At 47.6% G+C, this 17,336-nt stretch overlaps 3 protein-coding genes and 1 long non-coding RNA gene across 9 annotated transcripts; 2 read left to right on the top strand and 2 right to left on the bottom strand.

Moving 5' to 3' along the window:
- Positions 1-518: 518 nt before the first annotated feature.
- On the top strand, positions 519-3,152 carry LOC140680479 (uncharacterized). The gene is made up of 2 exons (XR_012051828.1): positions 519-727; positions 1,200-3,152. It is a non-coding gene; the product is annotated as an uncharacterized lncRNA (long non-coding RNA).
- Positions 1,717-8,598, bottom strand: LOC100222777 (zinc finger and BTB domain-containing protein 8A). 3 transcript variants are annotated; one of them, XM_030290656.4, is made up of 4 exons: positions 7,386-8,598; positions 5,005-5,981; positions 3,426-3,595; positions 1,717-2,812 (listed from the first exon to the last, which is right to left on the bottom strand). In XM_030290656.4, the coding sequence occupies exons 2-4, from the start codon at positions 5,951-5,953 to the stop codon at positions 2,480-2,482; spliced, it is 1,452 nt and encodes a 483-aa protein (XP_030146516.4). In that variant the 5' UTR covers positions 5,954-5,981; positions 7,386-8,598; the 3' UTR covers positions 1,717-2,479. The 3 variants fall into 3 exon arrangements, with proteins under 3 accessions (XP_030146516.4, XP_012426096.4, XP_030146515.4); XM_012570642.5 differs by lacking the exon at positions 7,386-8,598 and adding an exon at positions 7,031-7,150; XM_030290655.4 differs by lacking the exon at positions 7,386-8,598 and adding an exon at positions 6,149-6,509.
- A 270-nt stretch (positions 8,599-8,868) lies between these two features.
- Positions 8,869-15,768, bottom strand: ZBTB8A (zinc finger and BTB domain containing 8A). 4 transcript variants are annotated; one of them, XM_030290659.4, is made up of 4 exons: positions 15,201-15,768; positions 12,808-13,775; positions 12,076-12,245; positions 8,869-11,698 (listed from the first exon to the last, which is right to left on the bottom strand). In XM_030290659.4, the coding sequence occupies exons 2-4, from the start codon at positions 13,745-13,747 to the stop codon at positions 11,366-11,368; spliced, it is 1,443 nt and encodes a 480-aa protein (XP_030146519.4). In that variant the 5' UTR covers positions 13,748-13,775; positions 15,201-15,768; the 3' UTR covers positions 8,869-11,365. The 4 variants fall into 4 exon arrangements, with proteins under 4 accessions (XP_030146519.4, XP_002194073.5, XP_030146518.4 ...); XM_002194037.7 differs by lacking the exon at positions 15,201-15,768 and adding an exon at positions 14,847-14,981; XM_030290658.4 differs by lacking the exon at positions 15,201-15,768 and adding an exon at positions 14,823-14,960.
- Positions 13,758-15,932, top strand: LOC121468050 (uncharacterized). Its single transcript, XM_072918067.1, has 4 exons — positions 13,758-13,821; positions 13,926-15,003; positions 15,255-15,290; positions 15,768-15,932. The coding sequence occupies exons 1-4, from the start codon at positions 13,758-13,760 to the stop codon at positions 15,808-15,810; spliced, it is 1,221 nt and encodes a 406-aa protein (XP_072774168.1). The 3' UTR covers positions 15,811-15,932.
- Positions 15,933-17,336: the final 1,404 nt, after the last annotated feature.

Below are 17,336 nucleotides of genomic sequence, written 5' to 3'. Positions count from 1 at the left end.
TGGTGTGGGGAGATGGACACAGGGACTGAGGGTCAGTGGTGAGGGGAGATGGACACGGACTGAGGGTCAGTGGTGTGGGGAGATGGACTCTGACTGAGGGCCAGTGGTGTGGGGAGATGGACACAGGGACTGAGGGTCAGTGGTGTGGGGAGATGGACACGGGGACTGAGGGTCAGTGGTGTGGGGAGATGGACACGGGGACTGAGGGTCAGTGGTGTGGGGAGATGGACACGGGGACTGAGGGTCAGTGGTGTGGGGAGATGGACACGGGGGACTGAGGGTCAGTGGTGTGGGGAGATGGACACAGGGACTGAGCATCAGTGGTGTGGGGAGATGGACACGGACCCGACAGTCAGTGGTGTGGGGAGGTGGACACTGGCTAGGGGGCTGAGTTGGGGCCAAGGATCCGTATGGTTTTGGGGAGATGGACACTGGCTGAGGGGAGTTGGACAAGGACCTGAACTGGAGCTATGGGGAGATGAGTGAGGGGCTGGGGCTATGGGGAGATGGGCAAGGAACTGAGGGGAGGTGGGTGTAGGAGCTGAGGGCAGCCTTCCTTTAGCCCAGCTCTCTAAAATGTGAGAAAATAAATTTATGTGGTTAAATTTTAACTTTGCAGACAAATGCTGAGGTGCCCCAAGATCAGTCTCAGGCTATAGTAACATACTGAAGTGCTCTACTTACTGAAATGCTGACAGGAACTTGCTAGGAAAACATTTGGAATTAAGTAAGTGGTATTCATCTTTTTTTTTCTTTTTCATTATTTATTAAGTACTTACTATAAAACAGGCCTTAAATTCACCTTGCTCCATTTGCACAGCTGTGGCAGTGGCAAGTTTCAGCTCACAGTGCTGCTTTCCCAGGGCTTTACAGGAGGCCACTGAAAGTGGGTCATTAAAAAACACCCTTAGGCTGCAAACCCTTCTGGGGGTGCCAGAGGATCCTGCAGATGTAGGAAGTTCAAGGATAAGAGTGGTGAACTACTTGGAAAAGCCCTGCACTGGTGGTTACCAAATGTACAAATCTCAAGGAGAGCTGAAAAAGGCTGGAGACTGGGAGAGCATTAAAGGAATTATCACAGATTCTTGCCCCATTCTCACTTTTGCTGAGTTTAATGGCAGCTGTTAGAGGCAGAACCTGGATGTGCATCGATATGGCTGTTCTCAAATTCTCTGTGGGGAATTTTGCTTTCTTGGCAGGAACCTCACACTACAGATGCTGCTAACGGGAAAGGAAACACAGCATCAAATGAGACATGAGACCAAACAGTGGCTCTTTATCAGGAGTGCCCACTGGGAATGCCATTCTCTGCTCTCAGGCAGAAGATTTCTTTGTGCACTCCTTCAGCTTTTCTTTTTTTAATAATTCAGTAGTGAGCATTTTTAGTTTCTCTACCAAGTGCAGGTACTCTGATTCAAGTGACTGGGGAAATAGATACAACTAAAAAAGCTTAAGAGGCTCCAGAACTACAAGAGCTGCATAACCTCTGAGGGAAATTGTACTATAAAAAATGTTTTTATGCTGTCAAGCACCCTAAAGTTATACGAGCAGGAGAGCCTTTCTAAAGTAGCTCCACAATCTTAAGCTCTGATCACAAGTGTCCCACTGAAATTCAAGGGACTTGGCCTCTTTATTCCTAGAGTAAGTTAGATGGGTTTAAGCAAATCTTGCATCAATCCTGCGGGAAAAAAATGGAAAAAAACCTGACAACTGGAATTCCAGTGAGTGCACATTTTATTTCCTTGGAACCACGTTGGTGTATCTCTCTATAAAATTCACAGTACAAAAAAAAAAAAAAGGCAAATTCATACTATCCAAGTGAACTACAGATGCTCTGGTCACCTACTCTACTCTGGCTGTGGGAGCTCCTAAATCATGCTTTTTTCAACTAGAAGAAGCTGTAAAGTTCACTGAGAAAACAAAGCTCTGGTAAAAAGGTTCTTCAACAGGAAGAACTCCAGTTGTTTCCCTCGCTCCTTTCTTAGGAAGTTTCTAATGTGTTATGTACAAATTAATTACAATATCAGCAAAAAAAAAAAAGTGGTTTAACATTTCTCAGCTGCTCACCTAGTAAAGAGTTTTTCCAAGCAAATTGGCAATATTTGGTCTTTAAAAATCTGTATTGTACAGAACCTTTGTGGAATTGTCAATTGGTTCACACTTCCACAATGAGCAGGAGCTCTGAGCTTTGATGAAATATAAACCAATTCTCTTAAACAGTTTCCAGACAATAAGTGAGCAGCTGGACTTGATGTTCCTTGTGGGTCCCTTTCAACTCAGGCTATTTTATGATGCTCAGTACATTCTGGATGACATTTAGAAGCAATTACACTGTTCCATGTCTGCAAAACAACTTGTTTTGGTCCAAATTTTCCTTCTCAGAAGAGAATTTTAGCAATACTTCATTTTATTAAAAGCATTAGTTGGTAGGACACGAGTCATTTAATCTTGAACACAACAATAACAAATACACAAAGATCTACCTAAGATTCGGCTTCACCTTTTCCTTTACCTCATCCGGAATATCCTCATTATTGTGTCGGACAACCAAATTATAGGGCTCCTCCTCCACTGTCTCTTCATCTGATTTCTGCTCCTCCTCCAGAGCCCATCTGGGGCGTTTGTTCCCCGTGGAGGAGACAGGAGAATGTTCAGATGGATTGAAATCCTCGGGGATGCTGTCGAAATTGGCTTCTGCCAAGCACTTGTGGCACAGTCTGTAGCGCCGCGTCCCCTGCTGCACCACGCAGCCCGTCAGCTCCGTGACGTGGCGCTTGCACTTCCTGCAGATCAGTTTGCCAGCTTGGTGTATCTGAAAGGATTTAAAATTTACAAATTTGCCTTTTTTTTTTAGACCATGAAAATTATCGCAGCAGCTCTCTGGTCACAGAGAGCAGCAGGCAACTTTCCCAGGTGTTGTTGTGGGAAAAGCTGTAAGAAGCTCAAGAGAAAAGAATGAGAAACAATTCTTAGGTTGCTACACTTGGTGGTGTGAACATGTGGAATGTGTTATGGAGATTACCAAAGGGTGGTTTCTTCATTAGCCAATGGTGATGGTGTTTTAATTAAAGGACCAATTAGGTCCACCTGTAGCAAACTAGGGTATAAAAGCATGGGTTTCTTAATAAAGATAATTATGAGCCTTCTGTAAATGCATGGAGTCTATGTCAACTATTACCCAGTCCTAGCCCATTTTGCTGACAGAAGCGTGCTGAATCGTGCTAAAAAATTACATTTTAAATACAATTTGCTATGTTAAATAATGAACAATTCAAGCTGATGCGCTGCTTTTCCAGTGCTGAGTTTGGCGATGCCTACACAGCTACCACCAGCGAATTAATTCCCACTTCCACAAGGACCAGGAGCTCTGAGCTTCTTTGCTGAACCATCACCCAAATGTTCTAAAGGCAGATGTGTTTTCCTACCGTTTGGAAGTGGTTGCGGAGGTGCTCCAGGCGGGTGAACCTCTTCCCGCAGGCCTCGCAGGGGTAGGGCCGCTCCCCGGTGTGACACCGCAGGTGGCGCTTCAGGTCCGCCCGCCGCTTCACCGTGTGCGTGCAGAACGGGCACTTGAAACGCATCCGGGGCAGGTCACCTGGCAGGGACAGGGCACACAGCAGAGCTTTCTTGCTGTACTTTCATCAGTTCTCACTTTAAAATACCTGACAGCTCGAGTTTGCTTTAAATAAAAAAAAACACCCCGATACTTAGGATGTTTGGATGCTTGTATAAGTATGTATCGTATTAAAGATAGTATGTAATGATACATAAAATCCAGGCTTTGGAGGATGTGAAAATAGAAAGAAAATTAGAAAAATCTAATTGAAAATTTTTGAAAATATAGAAAATTGAAAGTATATAGAAAATTTTCAAAGTTTGATAGAAGGTTTACAAAGGTGTGACACCGCAGGTGGCGCTTCAGGTCCACCCGCCACGTGCAGAACGGGCACTTGAAACGCATTCACCTGGCAGGGACAGGGCACACAGCAGAGCTTTCTTGCTGTACTTTCATCAGTTCTCAGTTTAAAATACCTGACAGCTCGAGTTTTCTTTAAATAAAAAAAAAAAAACACCTCAATACTTAGGAAAAATTGAAAGTATATAGAAAATTTTCAAAGTTTGACAGTAGCTTTACAAAGTATGTATTTATATGCAAACTTTGAGATAATGCTGATTTAGAAATGTTATAGAATAAGACAGCTATTGTTGAGAAAGAAATTGAACTAAAAAAGATAGTTTTATAAATAAGGAGGATATGGATTTGTTAAATATATATCTATGTACATCCCCCAACTTGCATTTTTTATTCTCATTTAACTTGTTAATTGACCACTTGATAGTGTTTTCTTCCTGACATTTTTTAGATATAAAGGTTATCATAAATATGCAACTATTTATACATAGCCATCATATCTGACTCTTCCACCAGCTAATGGTTCATAGCTTTGACATTTATAATCTGTGTGATGTATAAAGATGTCTTTAGAATATGCAGTTATGATCTACAGATGTGTTCATTTCCAAAGGAATGCACATGGGAATAAACGTGTCAGCTTTGTTCCACCCTCAGGCAGGTGATGTCAGAAGTTTGGCCTGGTTGGACCCCAAAATGCAACATCCCAGCAATGCCAGGATCTCTCATGGGAAGGACTTGGATTGGGTTGAGGTTGAACACCTCTGTTATTGCCAGATATTGTAGAAACTCAGTCCTTTAGGTCCCCAAGAAATTACAGCCCTTAAGGCTTCATTAAACTCCACTTGGGCCCAAATAATCAGGCATGTTGGGGTTGAAATTTACAGAATACCTCAGTCAGTCCCATTTCAATTCCCATGCCCTGTTCTGGCTTGAAAATCTTAGTGTTAGCACTAAAATTGAGCAGATAAAATCACCTATCATTCGAGATAGGGTTTTGGTTCGCATGAAGCTGTACAAATTCCTTCCAAATCATCACCTGAATTCTCCCAAATAAAACCAAACTTTCCCAAGCAGTTTCTATTGTTTACCTTCATTCCAGCTACTCATTACCCCTAAAATTGTGGGCATTGAGGTGTACAGTTCTTCTGCCTTTAACTCCATGAACTCAGGAGTTCTGGAAAGTTCTTGTTCTAGCTGAGCAACCGACCACCTCTTGGCTGCGGCCTCTGCTCCGGGATGATAGCCAAAATCATCCTGATCCACGTCGTTCTCAGCATCAAACTCAGCCTCCTCTCCCCCGTGGGAGATGTGAGTGGGATCCGAGGCTCCGGCTCGCTCCGCTCTGTCCGGTTTGCACCCTCCCAGCTCCCGGCTCTGCGACAGCCCCAGGTGCTTGCGGCGCTTTCTCGTGGAGCCCTGTTTCCTGCCTCTTTTGGACAGCTGGGTCTCTGCCCGCTGCAGGATCACCTGTGAGGACAGGTAGCTGCTGTAACTGCTCCAGGAGTTTTCGTTCCCGTTGGGTTTTTCGTCTGGGATCGAGCAGGAACGGCGGGGGTTGCTCTTTGCTTTCCTTCTGGAGCGATAAAGAGCCGGGCGGGCAGGGGTAGGGTCAGTGCTCGCACTTTTGGCCGAGAGGCTGAGGTAGTGATCCTTTTCCTTTTCATTAATATCCAGTGAGGACTTAATGAAGGTCTTGCAGACATTGAGGATGTCTGTCATCTGCAGATAGCTGGCAGCTGACATGACTTCGATCACATTCTGACCCGTTAAAGACAATATCCCTGAATACACAAAGTCCAGGATGACCATGAACGTCTCTGGAGAGAAGACCTCAAACGTGGCTATGGTTGGCTGACTTGTCTCCTTCGAGCTCTGCGAAAGGAGCATTTTGAAGTAGCCACTGCTGGCAAACAGCACATTGCGATGGGCTTTGAAGACCTTGCCCTCCACCAGGATGTTGCAGTCACAGAACAAGTCCTGCTTCCGCTGCTCGTTCAGCTGCTCCAGGAGGTGAGACTGGTGGGAAGAAATCTCCATTCCAGGCGGGGAGTAAGAGGAAGGTTTGCTGTAAAGGAAAAAACATCATATCAATCAATGATGATCTGAATCACTGATGCTGAATCCTAACTTAAAGAGATGAGCTGTCGTTTAAAAAAGCGCTATCACATTCCCAATGTATCTCCAATCTCCCTGCGGCCGCTACTCTGCATAACAAGAGAGAAGAAACTTAACAACTCAAAAGAAGTGAAAAGATGTCCCAGCGGGATTACTCCGTATCCCAAAAGAAGGAAAATTCTGTCGACCAAGCTTTGATGGTTCTCAGACTGTGTAAGAGAACTTGGCCCTCCCGCCGTGGGCAGAGCCGCGGCTGACGCGGGTCCGCGGTGGGCACAGCCTCCGCCCCGGCGCCTCGGGACCGCTCGAATGCGGCGGCAGCGCCCCGGGGTCGCCTCCGTCCCGGCCCGGGCCCCGGCATTGGCCGCGGCCGCCGTCACTCATCGCCCGCCCGGCCGAATTGGCCGCTCGCTCCCCGGCAGTGCGGGACGCCCGACGGCGCCGGAGCCGCTCCGCCGGCGCGGAGGCGCCTCCCGGCCCCGCTCCCGCCGCGGGGACCGCAGCGCCCGCACGGAGCGCCCCGGGCCGGGCGTGCCGCCCGCAACCGCCCGCGGGAACGGAGCCGCGGCTGCCGCTCCGCCAGAGCCCCGCGTGTCCCCGCCCGGTGCCGGGCGCTCGTGGTTAGCCCGGCCGGTACCGCTCCCGTCCCGCCGCCCCCTCTCATCTCCGCCGGCAGCGCCTCCGCCGCTCCCGCCGCCCCCTCTCGCCGCCGCCCGCCCCGCGCAGCCCCTTTGTGTCCGCGCCCGGGGCTGCAAATGGCGCCCGCCGGGGACGCGGCAGCGCCGGCACCGAGCGGCTCCGGGCGGCTCCGGGCGGCACCGAGCGGCACCGAGCGGCACCGAGCGGCTCCGGGCGGCACCGGGCGGCTCCGGGCGGCCCGAAGCGCCCACGACCGCTGCGGAGCCCCGCGCCCTCCTCGCCGCCGCCCGCTCGCAGCCGCCGTCAGCCCCGACGCCCGCCCGGTCCTTCCCATCAGCGCAGAGCAGAACGGCCACTCACCGGCGGGGTGCTGCGGGCGGCTGCCGCCGAGCCGGGGGGAGCGGGCGGTGGCTGCGGGATCCCCGGCTCCGCCTCGGGGCTCGCCGTGCCTGCAGGCGACGCGCCGCTGCTCCCGCAGCCCCGAGCCCTGCGAGCCCGAACGGGAGAGAAACAAAAGGTATTTGCTGACGTGGGCGTTGGACAGAGACGCCCGAGGGCTGGGGACTCAATTAAAGGGGCAACGCACCGATTGCAGCCGCAGCCCCGCGCCTGCCCCGGCCCCAGCGCCCCGCGGCCGCCGCCGCTCGCCGCTCCCCACACCCACACGCTGCTCCGAGGCCGCTGCCCCGCTCGCACAAGGCTTTGTTGTTGCTACCTTTGTGTGTGCGTGGAGGGAAAGAGCCACCTGAACGGTGAACGGCAGAGATCCGGAGCTCCGCGGTGTAGGATTAATGATATTAACTCGAGATCGCAGCATTTTTATAACGGGATTTTTGTATTCAAACAATGAGGATAATCCGAAAGCAAAGCGCGACACGCAGGAGTGCAATACACAGATTGTCCTGTTTTCCCTTCTGGGTGGAAAATTGAATCAGGATGCCTGTTAGAAGACAAGTCACTTTCAAATTAGTGCCTGGTAGATGCGATTCTTTCAGTCTTATTCCTGGAGATCATGGAATAATTTTGAGAAGGAACCTCTGCTGTCATCGGTACAATCCTCAGAGCAGGCTGCAAGAACCTGGCAAAGAACAGTTCCCATTTCCTCAGTAAGCGTCGGGTGAGATCTTCAATAGTGTTTAATTTATTCCAGCAGCTAAGCCAAGATAGGGAAGGCTCTTTCCAGCCACTCCTCCCAATCTTCCCTACAAAATCTCTTGTTCTGTGATCCTGCTCTGTTTAAAATTCTTGATGCACCAAATAAGCCTTCTCTTTGCATTTCATGAGTTAAATAGGATGAAAGGTTACACCTCCAATGTAGAAAGGTTTTAAGTTAAACAGTATAGAAAATATTTAACTAAATGATATTATAAGCTTTTCTTAGTAGCTCATCAACTTATACCCATCACTTAACAGACAATGCTGGCACGAATTTGTACCTAATGGAACAATTATTCAAGGCAAGGGCTGCAGGATTAGAACATCCTTTTCTTCAAAATTCAATCTTTTGGGCAGAATTGGAGATTTTTTTTTCTTCTATTTCATTTTTGTACTTGTTGCCTCCAAGCAACAGTAATTAAAATATAAGAAAGATAGACATTGGCGTGGCTCTGTGATGGGATAACTCTGACAGTGACCGGATGCTTCAGGGAAGAAATGTATATTCCATCATTTTATATCAAACAGAGTGTTTTGTGGGTTTATTTTTCCCTTAAGTTATCATTGAAAACTTGAGATGGATCCCAAAATCCTGGAAGATGGAACATTCTGCAGAGCCAAGAGTAGGGGAAGGATACCTGTAGCAGTCAGAGTCAGCCCTCTGTGAGATTTTTTGGGGTCTTTTGTTTTTTTTTTTAGGAGGTCTACCCAACTGTTTAACATAAGCACAAGTGACATGTTTTGGATAGCAAATACAGATGTTTAGGTAATTTAATGGCTGTGGTTTTGTGAATACAAAGTAAACACAAACCAAGCAAAAATAATCACAGAATTCTTAGAAAAGACCCCTTAAGATCAAGTCCAGCACTAAACCTTATCCCTAAGACATAAAGATGAAAGAAATACAAGGAAATAAACAAATTCAGTGGGAACATCCCTATGTGGTCTTTACTTTCCTCCTTGAAAGGAAAGGAAATGTTCCGTGTGTTGATGAGGGGCATGTGATCCTCACAGAAATATGAAGAAGACAATCAGAGGCAATGGAAGGAGACAAAAAGAAAACAAATACTTTCATTTAAAGAAAAAAAAAACCCAAGAAAAATATGTGAGTGTAAAATGAAGGACGTGGAAAACAGAAGGCACTTAACATTTATCCTGTCTTGCAATACAAAAAGAAGGAAACAAAGACCAAAATTAAGAAACAAATGTAAAAATGGTAACTTTTAAAAAACAGGAAAACATCATTGACTTGTGGGAATCGCAGCCTTGAGCTTAACTCCAAGCTTAATATGATACTTTAAAAATGACTACAGATATCTAGCTATACTAATGAGAATAACAACGTATAAATCCAGAAAAAAACCCTTATTTGCCCAGCAAATCAACAATTAATCTGCCTGTGTTTAAAAAGTAAAAGTCTTCCTATGGAGGGATTGTTCCATTTGCCCATTTAGAGCCACTTCAGATCTCGTTCTGAAGCATCTGCTCCTCAGTATTGTTAGATTTATGATCTCTAATTAAATTGAGTATTGATCCAAAAATCCCTTTGCTTCTAAAAACACCCCCACTATTAAGAAACACTTAATAGTCTGACCTTTGCAGTTGGCAGTTAAGATTTCAGGCCTGGAGAGAACACTTTATTTTCCCCTCCCCTTCATCCCCAAACAAACACAGACCAATTCCAGACACATTTTTACCCTGGGACTGATACCTGGGATTTGTTGTCAAACTGTTTAATGGGAAGGGAAAGGGAAACATCTATGAAATTTGAGCAAAGTTACTCCATATTCTTTAAAATATTTCTTGTTCTGTGTGTTTGATTAAGTCCAGGTTGCTCATGAATATTTCTTAGCCATTTAATAACAGGCATTTTAGGAGTTTCAACGCTCCAAGAAATTAAATGTCTGTTTTCACATCAAGTCAATTTTTGGGCTGCTGACCAAGTATCATCCATAAAATCGAGTGTAAGTCTTGTTTAAGATGTTTTCATGTGGGTCATCACAAAGATTTTTAAGTCACCTCCTCCCCAAACCTAAGCCAGTAAACTGTAATTTTTGTAGGAACAATAAAACACCATTTCTTGTGTTCTTGGGATGCTTCCCATGGAGAGGAGGGTGCTTAATGCTTACACTGAATTTAGCATGAAGTTCTCAAGTTGTCATTTGTTGGTCACCTGCAGCCTGAAATGAAAATGCTGCACTCTGGTCATGATGATACAAGAAAGTTATACAGTTTTTACACAACTAAAAATAAAATAGTGACTTTTTAGCTGTCCCTGGGAAAGATTATATAGTATATATACATATATACATATGTATATATGTATATGGGATTGTTGTGTAAGAAACCCTGGGGTTCAGCCAAACATGCTTACAAAGCTGTAAAAAAGAAAAAAATAGATATAATTTTCTAACTCTACAGCCATTGAGTTCCATGATCCCAAGGATTGGAATAACACTCAGGTGTGTCCAAGGAATGCAGAGCAGCAGAAGCATCTCCTGCTCCTCTCCTGCTGACAGTGCTGGGTAAGAGAATCTCACTAAGCAACAAAACCAAACTTATTTTGTTAGAAAAGTAAAATTTCTTCACCATTACTCATCTCTGCAGCCTAATTGTGGGTGAAATAACACAAATATGGTGTCTAGAACTTCCAGTACATCTTGGTCTCACTGGTACAGACTGGAAAATATCCTGAGCTGGAGGGGACCCACAAGGATCACCCAAATGCAACTCCTGGCCCTGCACCCCAACAATCCCACCATGTCTGGGCACTTTTGAAAGGTTTCAAAATATTAAAAAAGAGTAATTTAATAGGGCTTATTAAAACAGCCCAGTCTGATATCCTAATTTTGAGACTAAAACATCTACTGCCATCAATTAATGATCCAAATTTTTAATTGGTTTGTCTCTGATGTGTTAAGCATTTATGTGCTTTTTTTTTTTTTAAAGAAATAGGCCTTGAGCATATGATCTACTAAAGATTCACCTCATCCTAATAAATTTTGCAGAAGTTCTTTTCCAGACAAAAGTGCCAAAACATTTTAAATGTTCTTTCTTAATTAATTGCCTTTTTCCTTATCATAACATGAAGATTTCAAGAAGATTCTCTTCACTTCTGAACACTCAGGAAAGGTTGTCTGGTGTGGGGGGTTTTATACTTTTGTTTATAGCCCAAATGATATATAAACCCCACCTCTCTACAAGTGTGAAAAATGGGCAATTTACAATAATATGTGACTTTTTAAAAGTATTTAGACCTCCTTGCAAGAGGCTTTGAGACGTGCCCCGTTGCCTCTATAAAAATTATCCACATAATACTGCAGTTTCTTTGTTGATGCATAATTTCAGGATGGATTTTTTTTAACCAAACAACGCATGGGGGTTCTGCTAACAAACCAGCATGGTCTCAATGACGTGTCCATAAATACATGCAAGTCTGGACCTGTTCAACCACATGTCTCTGTAGGATCAGCTGGCAGAGGGCATTTGGCCACAGTACATCCTCCCTCTTCCACGGAATTCCCAATCCTTGTCTTCCAACTACCTAATATTTGGTTTCACTTCCTTCTCCTCCGCTTCATCCTCGCTGTCATCCACTTGCTGGATGACCAAGTCGGTGGAGCCGTCCTCCACGATCTCCACGTCGGACCTGTTGTCGTCGCCGTAGTGCCACCTGGAATCCTTGTCCCCGTCCTGTGGGAACTCCAGAGGCGCCTCAGCCTCCAAGTCAATGCGGATGCTGTCGATGCCCGCCTCGGCCAGGCACTCGTTGCACAGTCTGTAGCGCCGTGTCCCCTCCTGCACCACCTGGCCCGTCAGCTCGGTGACGTGGCGCTTGCACTTCCTGCAGATGGGCTTGCACGCCTGGTGGATCTGGGAAAATCAGAAGGGATGGATTTGTAAAGCATTCACTGTAAATGGCGTTTTTGGGAGATGACAAAAATCAAATCGCTGCGTTGCCTTAATTTCCGAGACATCAAACGCTGAACTGCACCAGCCCTGGCACGGTAAATGCCCACTGGAGCTCTCACAGGCTGCAGAGAGCAGAACCTCTGCAAGCCATCAATTACCCAACAAATTCCTCCCCTTTCCTGCAAATTATCCTTCAATTCCACTGCAGCCAAACCAAATTAATGTTCTATTCCCCTCTTCTTTACAGGAGTCATTAGACCAACCAGATACACTCACACTGTGTTTAATTAGCCAGATTTACATGTTAAATAAATCATGCAGTTGCTAAAAATACTCACAGTTCGAAAATGGCTGCTGAGGTGATCCAGCCTGCTGAATCTCTTCCCACACGCCTCGCAGGGGTACGGCCGCTCTCCCGTGTGACAGCGAAGGTGACGCTTGAGGTCGGCTTTTCTCTTCACCACGTGGCTGCAGAATGGACACTTGAACCTCATCCTGGCCAGGTCATCTGCCAGAAAATAATGGGATTTAAGGAAAAAAAAAAAAAGTCAAAATCGTGTCATGTAATGCTCTAGGAAAAAGGGTTTTATGAGGAGAATAGCACGTCACTTTATTAAAATATTCACGGGTTGTTTCAAGCACAAAGGTTTTGTGTTTGTCTGTAGATTACACAGGAGTGGAACAAAGGAGGAGTGGACCATTGGCTGTATTAACACAGACCTGGTAAAGCCAGCCTGGACAGAGCCTGGAGCAACCTGGGATAGTGGGAGGTGTCCCTGCCCATGGCAGGGAGTGGAGCAAAATGAGCTTTAAGGTCCTTTCCAACCCAAAGTATTCTTTGATTTCATGAAAATGAACGTAAAAATATCCCAACTTATATTTATTTTTAAATTTAATACCCCAGGTACTTCAAGAACTCAAAATGATTTCAAGGTAATGAGTTAAAACTTTCCAAACATACATTTCTGGACAATACAGCTGTCTTTTTGGCAGTTGTGCTTTACTATTGAGTAAGACCTGTTTTCTCAGAGGCAGAAGAGAGGATTCACAGGTGCCTAAACCCCACTCACCTTCAGCCCAGTTCCCCATGACTCCCAGGATGGAGGGCATGCTCCCGTACTGCTCCTCAGCTTTGGAGGATTTGGATTTACTGGAGGAGCGGGGTGACTCGTGCTCCTGCTGCGACACAGCCAAGCCCCTGGGCATCACCTCAGCCCCTTGGCCAAACTGGTAGCCCACGTGAGGAGCTTCCACCTCCGTGTCGATGTGGACTTGCTCCTCGGGCGGCGCGGCGTGGCCGGCGGGCTCGGCAGCCCTGTCCTCCAGCTTGCTGGATTTATAGTGGGGGATGTCTGAAGGCTGCTGCAGCCCCAGGTGCCGGGATTTCTTGATGGAATCCTGCCGCTGCTCGTGTTTGGACAGCTGCTGCTGGGCATTTCTTTGAGAGCTGGGGTAATAGTTGAAATTGCTCCAAGTGTTGCCACCCATCATACAAGTCCCAGGGTCTGGGCTGGAGTGGGAATGCGGGGGGCTGCTCTCTGCCCTCCACCCTCCACTGTACACGCAGGACCGGTCCACGCCGTTGGAACTGACATCTTTGTCTGACAGGCTGAAGTAGCGATCCTTCTCCTTCTCACTGATGTCCAGCGAGGACTTGATGAAGGTTTTACACACGCTGATCACATCGGTCATCTGCAGATAGCTGGCAGCCGACATGACTTCGATCACATTCTGACCAGTGAGAGACAGTTTGCCTGAATACACAAAATCTAGGATAACTGTGAAGGTGTCAGGAGAAAAGGCCTGGAAAGTGGCTGTCGTGGACTGACTCGTCTCCTTCGAGCTCTGCGAAAGGAGCATTTTGAAGTAGCCACTGCTGGCAAACAGCACATTGCGATGGGCTTTGAAGACCTTGCCCTCCACCAGGATGTTGCAGTCACAGAACAAGTCCTGCCTGCGCTGCTCATTTAGTTGCTGCAAGAGGTGAAACTGGTGAGAAGAAATCTCCATCCCAGAAAAGATGAAATTAAACGTTCCTCTAAAAAAAATGAAGACAATTATTTCACTATTGACTTCAGTGCTGTGTAACTCAGCCAAACATATCAGACCCAATTTTACAGCTATCTTTACAAACAATAGCATTTCTTTAAATCACGATATGCTGAACCATAGATTCATTTCCCAACAGCACAAGAGGGATGGCAAAGCCAAGACCGCGTTATTTGGCACGGACGGCTGTGCTACAGCCGGGAGCAAATCCATTCCCGGGCTGCGGGGCGGGATGCGGGGCTGGACTCGTGCCGCCCGCTGGAGCTGCGCAGCCTTCAGGCAGCTCCGGGAAGACGAGGAGCCAAGAGCAGCTGCGGCTGCGACCGCGACCGTGCCTCGAAACCGGCGATTCCGCATCGAACCGGCGATTCCGCCTCGAAACCGGCGATTCCGCCTCGAAACCGGCGATTCCGCCTCGAACCGGCGATTCCGCCTCGCCCCGCTCCGCCCGGGCCCCGCTCCGGGAGGAAGGCACGGCGGCAGCGCCCCGGCCTCCCTGGCATTGGCCGCGGCCGCCGTCACTCACCCGCCCGGCCGGTCCCCGGCAGCCCGGGACGCCCGACGGCGCCGGAGCCGCCCGGCCCCGCTCCCGCCGCGGGGACCGCCGCGCCCGCCTGTCCCGGCCGGCTGCGCGCTCCCCTCCGCCCGCACGGAGCGCCCCGGGCCGGCCGTGCCGCCTGCGGGAACGGAGCCGCGGCTGCCGCTCCGCCAGAGCCCCCCGTGTCCCCGCCCGGTGCCCGGTGCCCGGTGCCGCTCCCGTCCCGCCGCCCGCAGCCGCTTCCGCCGGCAGCGCCTCCGCCGCCCGCCCCGCGCAGCCCCTTTGTGTCCGCGCCCGGGGCTGCAAATGGCGCCCGCCGGGGACGCGGCAGCGCCGGCACCGAGCGGCTCCGGGCGGCTCCGGGCAGCACCGAGCGGCTCCGGGCGGCACCGGGCGGCCCGAAGCGCCCGCGGCCGCTGCGGAGCCCCGCGCCCTCCTCGCAGCCGGGCTGGCTGCGGGGCCCGTTCCGCCCCAATCCCAGCGCCCTGCCCGGCCTACCGGCGTGCGGGAGCCGCCACTCACCGGCGGGGTGCTGCGGGCGGCTGCCGCCGAGCCGGGGGGAGCGGGCGGTGGCTGCGGGATCCCCGGCTCCGCCTCGGGGCTCGCCGTGCCTGCAGGCGACGCGCCGCTGCTCCCGCAGCCCCGAGCCCTGCGAGCCCGAACGGGAGAGAAACAAAAGGTATTTGCTGACGTGGGCGTTGGACAGAGACGCCCGAGGGCTGGGGACTCAATTAAAGGGGCAACGCACCGATTGCAGCCGCAGCCCCGCGCCTGCCCCGGCCCCAGCGCCCCGCGGCCGCCGCCGCTCGCCGCTCCCCACACCCACACGCTGCCCGGGAGGGGACGGGATGCCCTAGATGCCTCCTTTTTTCACACCTTTATCTATAGCAGGGCCCTCGATGACCCAAATCCTTCTCCTTTCTCTTGCAGCGTCCTCCAAAGGAGATGTGACATCTTCTTTTCTCTGTTGGTGTCTGTTATCTTCTGAAGAAAGCATGGCTGAAAGCGAAACCTGAACCTCTCACCTTCTCTCCCTCGAAGTTTAGTGTCTTTCCCCTTCCTCTTCTTACCACCAGGGTCTTTTCTGTGTTTTTGACGCCCTAGTTACTTTTCATAAATATTTATTTTCCCATGGAAACCGTTCTTCCCTAACCGAGCGCTTTGTGGCATTTTTGGCCTTCCCTTCTCTAACTTCAGACATTTCACCTTGAAACAATTTATCTTTCTTTGCCCATTGTAGCAAAATTGACTAAAGATTTTATCTAAAGATAACAACCCAGTGATTATTTCCTTTGATCATTAGAGCCATTCTCCCACTATATCATATACATTTATTAATCTTTAATTTCTATCCATTCATATTTTGTAGATATATATGTATATGTAATAATATTATTTCCCAGCTTAATTCCTCCTTTTTCATAAACTTTCTTTGTTTTGTAGATTCTCCTTTCAAACCCAGGCCGTGCTCTTAAAATCTTCATGAGATCCATTCTGCTTCTGTGAGATTCTGCTCTAATTAACCATTCTTGAACATGAAACAACTGGAATTCAAACCAGCTTCTCACAGCTCTTACCACTGAGAAATAAAGAATGCAATCAACTAAACCATCAGATTGTTTAATATATAAACCAGAACATTTATTTCTAGTATCAGGTTTTAATACCATTGGAATTAATTCCTTTAAAGTTTATTTTTGCCCGTCAAGCCAAGTAAGTAGCACCTCTTTTTATTTAATGTGCAATCACAGAATCCCAGGATGGTTCGGGCTGGAAAGGATCTTAAAGACCATGGGCAGGGACACCTTATTTCTCAATATTCTGCAAGTTTATTTCCACATTTCTGCCCAAATTATTTCATCAGCTGAAAGCTTCCTTTGGAAAAGAATTATCTGGAGGTATTTGTTCTGTTTGACTTGCCTGGGTGGTGCTTTCACTCCTCTGTCAGTGGGGTTTTGTGTCAATGTCAACAGGAGCTCGAGGGTTCTCCTTCTGCCAGGAACAGGCAAGAGAATTTAAAAAATATGGGGGAAATGTCAGTGTTATCTGGAGTAGCTTAATTAGAATTTTTAAAGATGCTACAAGTGCTTTCCTCAGAGCACCTCCTGCTCACTGCTGTGCTGTGGATCCAGGAACAGCCACAGAACAAACTTTGGTTTCCTCATCCACGGGGCTGATTTCATCTTGTTGTGCACAATAATGCATCCCAAACAACCCCAGACATCAGAGAGGTTTTTTAGGTCTTGTTTCTAAATTTTAGAACTGATTTCAGCTGAGAAAGTTCCACTTGAGATGCTGTTTGGAGAGTTTATCCAGAGGGAATGTGCTTGGCAGCAGTGTGAAGGAGCTGCTCCTCACAGCCAGAATGTAGAGTCTGCTCTTCAGAGAGTAATCACACTAAAAAAATTATATTTTTCTTGCTCACAGAAAAATTAATGTACAGTTCTCCTTGGGTTTGGTAACCAAATAGGATTTTCTGTAATAATATATAATGGTATAGTGTAATATATTATAATAGTTTAATTAACAGTGGTACCAATTTAAAGATTTCAGTTCTCCTCAAAATAAACATTCCTCAGGAATCACAGCCTTCAGTTATGGTGCATCTATAACTTTAATTATCCAGGGATATTTTTTACCAAGGAAAACTCAAGAGCCTATACTAGAACAACTTAAGGAACTGTTCAAAGCCTAGAAATAAATCAGGCATGGGATTACAACTTTCATGTGATCACTGCCAGCTTAGATTGGGGTTGTCTTCATTTGCATCATCATTCCTCTCCTCACCTTTCCCAAGGACCAAACCAGGAGAGTTGAATCACCCAGGGTGTGAGTTCCACCTTTGTGTTCCAGCTCAAATCCAAATCTCCAAGCACAAATCCAAATCTCCAAGCACAAATCCAAATCTCGAGTACAAATCTGAATCTTGAGTAGAAATCCGAATCTCAAGTACAAATCTGAGCCTAGAAGCACAAATACAAATACAAATCTCGAGTACAAATCCAAATCTCG

This window comes from Taeniopygia guttata, chromosome 23, assembly GCF_048771995.1.
Source record: "Taeniopygia guttata chromosome 23, bTaeGut7.mat, whole genome shotgun sequence".
In the NCBI taxonomy this organism is placed as follows: domain Eukaryota; kingdom Metazoa; phylum Chordata; class Aves; order Passeriformes; family Estrildidae; genus Taeniopygia; species Taeniopygia guttata.
Note: the sequence above shows the minus strand (reverse complement) of the source record. Positions and strands in the feature narration are given on the sequence as shown.